This window comes from Calidris pugnax, unplaced genomic scaffold, assembly GCF_001431845.1.
Source record: "Calidris pugnax isolate Ruff unplaced genomic scaffold, ASM143184v1 scaffold4, whole genome shotgun sequence".
NCBI lineage: Eukaryota > Metazoa > Chordata > Aves > Charadriiformes > Scolopacidae > Calidris > Calidris pugnax.
This window is the reverse complement of record NW_015090781.1, coordinates 2,181,892-2,187,738: the sequence shown is the minus strand read 5'-3', so window position 1 is coordinate 2,187,738 and position 5,847 is coordinate 2,181,892. Positions and strand designations below refer to the sequence as shown.

The following is a 5,847-nucleotide window of genomic DNA, read 5'->3' as shown; positions in this document are numbered from 1 at the left end:
CGCGGGGTGGGGGGCAACGCGGGGGCTGCGGGCAGGGAGCGAGGGCACCGGCTGCTCTGACGGAGCTGCGGGTCCTCCCTGTTCCCCCTGAGCCTCCCCCAGCACCCCCCCCCACCACACAATTCCTATATACAGAGTTCCCCCGTGGCCCTGCTCTCGCCCCCGGGGAGCGAGGGGATGGGGAGGGTGCAGGAGAAGGGGGAAACGCGACGGGGTCCTGTCCTCCCCACCGCCCCGGCGCAGCGGGGTCCCAGCCCGGCCGGAGGAGGCTCCGTGGCAGAGCCGGTGGCACGGGGAAGGCTCTCCATCACCCCCAGCCCCGGGTTGAGCTGGGGATGTGCAACCCCGCTGCGGGTGGCTGCCCAGCAAACCCCAGCTGTAGGACCTGGGGAGAAGGAGGAGGGTCTCTGGGCTGTGCCAGACCCCAACGGGTGGCAACTGCTCGCCACCAGCTTCCCGGTCGAGCCAGCCACTTGCCGACACCTCCCTCCTAATGCCCCCCGCTCAGCAGGCAGGGGCTGGGCACATCGGGACGGGGATGAGAAGCTCTCCCGGGGAAGAAGCAGGGAGGAAGAGGGAGACAGGGGGATAACGAAGCTACAGCCCCAGAAACCCACCCCTGCCCTGGGGTCCGGCGGGGAGGCAGGCGTGGGGGGAGCGGGGAGGCGGCGGGGGGGGAGAAGGCTGGGGGCTGCCCGCCCCTGCACCCCATCGGCCGCGCGGCACCGATCGGCCCCCGGTACCTCGCCGCTTCCCAGTCACTCTCTGTTGCAAATGTACAGGTAGATCGGTTGGGACTGAGTCCACGGGGCGGCCGGGGGGGGCTGTTACTGCGACGCCTGCGACGTGGGGTTCTCTGACTTGCTCTCCTGGCTGGAGGGCGGTTTGCTGTTCCAGGGGCTGTTGGCCCCCAGCGCCGGCGAGTTGTTGAAGCTGTCCTCGTCGTCGATGCCGTTGGCGGCGTCAAACTGCGTGTTCTCCAGCCGGGTGATGAGCCGCTCGTCCTCGTCCCCAAACTCCCCCCCCATCAGCGTGGGCTCGCCTACCACCATCACATCCTGAAAGGGGAGACGGTCCCGAAACATAATCGAGGTGGGGGGAGCCCCGGCCGCCAGACCCCCCCTCCCCCAACACCGCAGTCCCTTTCCCCAGCCACAGGGCCACCTCCTCCTCGTCCCCATCGCAGGAACCCAAGGAGCGGGCACAATGTGGGGCAGCACATCCTCACACTCTTGTCAGGGAGTAAAGCAGCTCCGGGAAGGCAGCTGGGACACCCTTTCCTTCTCCCCATCACCCGGAGAGAGCAGAGGGGGCTTGGACAGGCAGTCCCCGGGGGTTTCTCCCTAGCCACTCCCAGGGTCTGGGGCAGGGAGCCCTCCCCTCCACCCCGGGGGAGGAAGAGAGAATGGAAACGGGATGCTTACAGGTACCTGACTGGACAGGGCAAAGGTGCTGGCCGGGCTCTTCTTCTTGCTGTTGCTGTTGTTGGTGTTTCCCCCACCGGAGCTCATGGTGCTGCCCCCTGACATCTTCCTTTTCCGGCGCTTGCTGGGCTGCTGCCGCGCTGGCTCCGCTGGAGGAGGAGGGAGAAATGGTCAGTCCTGATGAGAAGGAGATGGTGCCCCCAAGCCCCTTCTCTGCAAGGACCATATCCCCGCCCCGGGGCAACATCACCACCCTCCTCCCCTCTGCAGCTCCATGGTCCCCGCAGTGCAGTCCTGGGAAACTCTCCATGAGCCAGCAATGGGCCCTGGTGGCCAAGAGGCCAGTGGGATCCTGGGCTGCGTAGGGAAGAGTGTGGCCAGGAGGTGGAGGGAGGTCATTCTCCCCCTCTGCTCTGCACTGGGGAGGCCACAACTGGAATCCTGCCTCCAGTGCTGGGCTCCCCAGTTCAAGAGGGACAGCGAACTGCTGGAGAGAGTCCAGCGTAGGGCAACAGAGAGGATGGAGGGGTTGGAGCATCTCCCTGATGAGGAAAGGCTGAGAGAGCTGGGGCTCTTCAGCCTGGAGAAGAGAAGGCTGAGGGGAGACCTTCTTCATGCTGACAAGTCTCTAAAGGGGGGGTTGAAGGAGGATGGAGCCGGACTCTTTCCAGTGGTTCCCAGGGACAGGACGAGGGGCAACGGGCACAAGCTGGACCATGGGAAGTTCCACTCCAATGGGAGGAAGAACTTGTTTGGGGTGAGGGTGGCAGAGCCCTGGCAGAGGCTGCCCAGGGAGGGTGTGGAGTCCCCTTCTCTGGAGATCTTCAAGCCCCGCCTGGATGCTCCTGAGTGATGTGCTCTGGGCAGCCCTGCTTTGGCCAGGGGGTTGGACTGGAGGATCTCTAGAAGGTCCCTTCCAACTCTGACAATTCCCTGATTCCGTGACAGGAGAGGGTGCAGGGAAGATTTCTGTCCCTGCTTTGCTTTCCACAAGCAGTTGGCAGCCCCCGGACAGGGAGTGCTGGTTGCCTGACTCGCCACCCCCAGCCTCACGACCCGAGGCCAGGGCCAGGCTTTGGGGCTGGGAGAAGCCCGTGCCGAGGGCAGGTCCTGTGGGGCAGCCCCAGAGAGCTGCAGGCAGCCAGCGGGCAGCGTGAGACTCACCAGGAGGAGCCACCATCCGCTGCCACTTCTGGAAGAGGCAAGTCTTGAGGCAGTCCCGGGGACTGAGGCTGTAGGTCTTGTGCCGTGACATGAGCTCCTGCATTGGTTCTAGGATTACACAGAGCTGCGGGGGAGCAGACAGGACACAGGGTTAGATCACGGTGCTCCAGGCCCCAGCAAAAGCCCCTTTGTGGGGCAGCCGGGGCTGCGCTGCACCGACCCCGGCCACGCTGGGAGCCTGCAGGCTCTGGCAGACCTACAGCCCCACAGCTCTCCGCGCCCCATCTGCAAGATCCTCCTTGCAGAGCCTGCCCCGCTGCCTCCCCACGTCCCAGGGCAGCCAGGCCTCAGGCAGCTGAGAGCACAGGACGTGGCCACCCCAGGCAGAGCTGCCTCCCCTCCTCTTCCCACACACACTTACTCGGAGGTAGTTGAGTGTGGAGTTTGAGAGCCCACAGCGGGTGATGTTCTTGGACAACTGGTCCAGCATCTGGGGGTCCTGTGCCTGGGAGCGAGAGAGACAGATGGCTCAGCTGCATCCAGGCTGGGGATGATGCCCCGGCCTGCGATGGGGGACAGGGTTGAGGGTCCCCCCCCTAAGCTGTGCAGCAGGAGCTCGGCAGCCCTGTGTCACTCCCCGAGGGGTACTCACATGCATGGCGAGGATGCTGCGGGGGATGAGCTCTCGATGCTGGCGGATGCTGAAATGCCACGTCTTTATCCTCATCATGTCGTCGAACATGAACTCCAGGTAGAGCCGCCCCTCCACACACACCTGGGCAGGGCACAGGGTCAGGCACAGGCTGCCCCCGCTCCCCCCAGCCCACATCCCCTGGGAACCCACTGCTGCACCACGGGGACACCCTCCCAGTGGCTCACCCCTGCCTGCGGGGAGACTCGCCCCAAGCCAAACCCACCCCTTCTCTGCAAGAAGGAGATGCTGCAGGGGCTGCAGAGACACTAAGCTGGGACACGTGGGGTTACAGCATCACACTCAACAAGGCATGGAAATGGGTGTCCCCTGCCCTGTGGGACCACAGCCACGCTCGACCAAGGCACAAGGGTAGCCGTGGGTGCCACCAGTACCTGGGTGAACATGGGTTTGCCGTGCTGGGTAACCATGGTGCACTGGTCACAGTCCAGGGAGACAAAGTTGTTGTGGAAGGATTCCTTGGGGTGCTTGAGCACATAGTAGAGCTCTGTGGCCCCCCCTTCAAAGATGCTGCGGAAGTAACGGGGAATCAGAGTCCGGCCGATCGCTGGAGCGGGAGAAGGAGGAAGATCATGTCAGTAAACGTGGCTCACAGGGACATGCCCTGGGGCTGCACGGGCAGAAGGTTCCCCAGGTCCAGCTGGCTGGAGCTGAGCTCCAACCCCCTGCCCGCACCCCCCAGCACAGCGCAACCGCCCCATCCCTCGCCGGAGGAGCAATGCCCTGGGGAAGGAGGGCTCAGGCTGCTACTCACTGTATCTCTTTGGTCCATCCTCCAAGCAGAAAGTGATTGTTAGCATGGCGTCATCCTCGAAGAACTCCGTGGTGAAGGCATCCCACCACAGATTGTCACATTCCTAGGGACAGCAGAGAGACGCCAGGTTACTGGGAGGGGTGACAGACGGACAGACGGATGCAGCCACGCGCTCAGCCTGCGGAGTGCTGTGCTCCTGGCTGAGCGCTCGGAGACAGGGATGATGAGCCCTGTCCTGCAGCCAAGAGAGGGACAAGGCGCTTGGGGACCTGCACAGCCCAACAGGACCCCACTTGCCAAGAGGATTCCTCTTAGAGCCAAGGCAGCTCGCGAGGGCGGGCAGTGCAGAGGACCCCATCCCCAAAACACACACCTGGGAATGTGCCCCCCCTCCCAGCTGCCCCCCCTCTTCCCCAGCTCCCCACCTCTGTCCAGTTCTGCAGCCGCTTGTTGAGCTCAAATATCCTGTAGTCGGTCTGGTTCCCGTACGGCGTGTGCCTCCTGCCCGGAGAGCAGAGCAAGCAGTCAGAGGGGTGGGGGGGCAACCACGGGGTGGGGAGGGGTCCCGAGCCTGTGGCAGGGGACACACAGCCCCTCCAGGGCCGGGCAGAGTCCGAGCAACCCCCTCGCAAACCCCCGGGGCGAGCAGCGTGCCAGCCCTGCCGAGGCATCCTTGCCACATGCCCAAACTCTCCTCCCAACAGGGCCCCCCCCTAGACCCCCCCACTTACCCGATTCCAGGCTCCAGGTATGTCGGTGGGTACATGGGAGTAGGTCTGGGGGGGTCAAAGAAACACAGGCAGGTCAGTGTTGGTGGGGGGCTCCATCCCTACCCGTTGGAGCTCCCCCTCCCCTGCCTCCAGCAGCAGGCGGTCGGGCTTGCTGGAGGTGAGACCCCCCCACGGTGCAGGCTGCACCCTGGCTGCCCCGTGGGGTGACCTGCACCCCTGAAACTGGGCTCTGCTCCCACACCAGTGGCTGCTCCACCACCCCCGGGACCCGGCCCGTGGCTCTCCGGGGACATGCCTGGCTCCTCTGCGGCTGGGCCAGGTGCCAGGCAGGACAGAGGTTGGAGAAGGGGCCGTTTCGGCAGGAGCTGGGAGCGCTCCCTGTCCTGGGTCATCCTGGGTCTGGCCCCACACAGCTCAGGGACCTGGGGGATCTTCTTCATCCCAAATATCCCCCTTTTCTCCCAGTCCCACCCAGCTCCCATCCCCTCTCTCCCCATACACTAACTCAACTCCATGGCAGTCTCCGTATGCCACTGGGGAGCATGGCAGAGAGACCCTGGGGTGCAGACCGCAGAGCACCCCCAACTTTGCAGACCCCTCCCCGAGCCCCAGCTCACCCCACATCTCGATCCAGCATGGTGCCTGGGTGGAAGGGGGGGAAGGCGTTGCCGTTCGGGGGCTCCTTTGGCGAGTACAGCTTGAACGACTTAGAGGAACAGCCTGGAGAGAGAGGGGGGGACATGGGTCAGCCGGGGGGGACACCCTGCTGCGAGGAGGAGGAGGAGGAGGAAGGATGCAGGATGAACCAAGCCCCCACCAGCACAGCCCCATTGCTCCTCTGTTCTGCCCCCCGATGCCAGCACAGCCCCTTCACCCCCCCCCAGCTCCAGGCATGCAGGATGCGACCCACAGGGTCAGGGCTGAGCCCTCCAGATCAGCAACCAGAGGGGGTCCAGCCCCATCTCAGGGCCTTCCCACTGGTGCCCATAGTTTGCCAGTTCTCAGCTGGCTGGGCTCTGGGGATGGTGCCCAAAGGGGACACCCCAGCTGGTGAGCTGGGGA

General features: G+C 64.8%; 1 protein-coding gene across 2 annotated transcripts; it reads right to left on the bottom strand.

Annotated features, from left to right (window-relative positions):
* Positions 1-7: 7 nt before the first annotated feature.
* LDB1 (LIM domain binding 1) lies at positions 8-5,505 on the bottom strand. Of its 2 annotated transcripts, none has more exons than XM_014960322.1 (10): positions 5,403-5,505; positions 4,786-4,830; positions 4,480-4,555; positions 4,055-4,157; positions 3,675-3,847; positions 3,241-3,363; positions 3,010-3,093; positions 2,589-2,712; positions 1,425-1,573; positions 8-1,058 (listed from the first exon to the last, which is right to left on the bottom strand). In XM_014960322.1, exons 1-10 carry the CDS (start codon positions 5,420-5,422, stop codon positions 828-830), a joined length of 1,128 nt encoding a protein of 375 aa, XP_014815808.1. In that variant the 5' UTR covers positions 5,423-5,505; the 3' UTR covers positions 8-827. The 2 variants fall into 2 exon arrangements, with proteins under 2 accessions (XP_014815808.1, XP_014815817.1); XM_014960331.1 differs by having other exon boundaries at positions 828-1,058; positions 1,431-1,573.
* Positions 5,506-5,847: the final 342 nt, after the last annotated feature.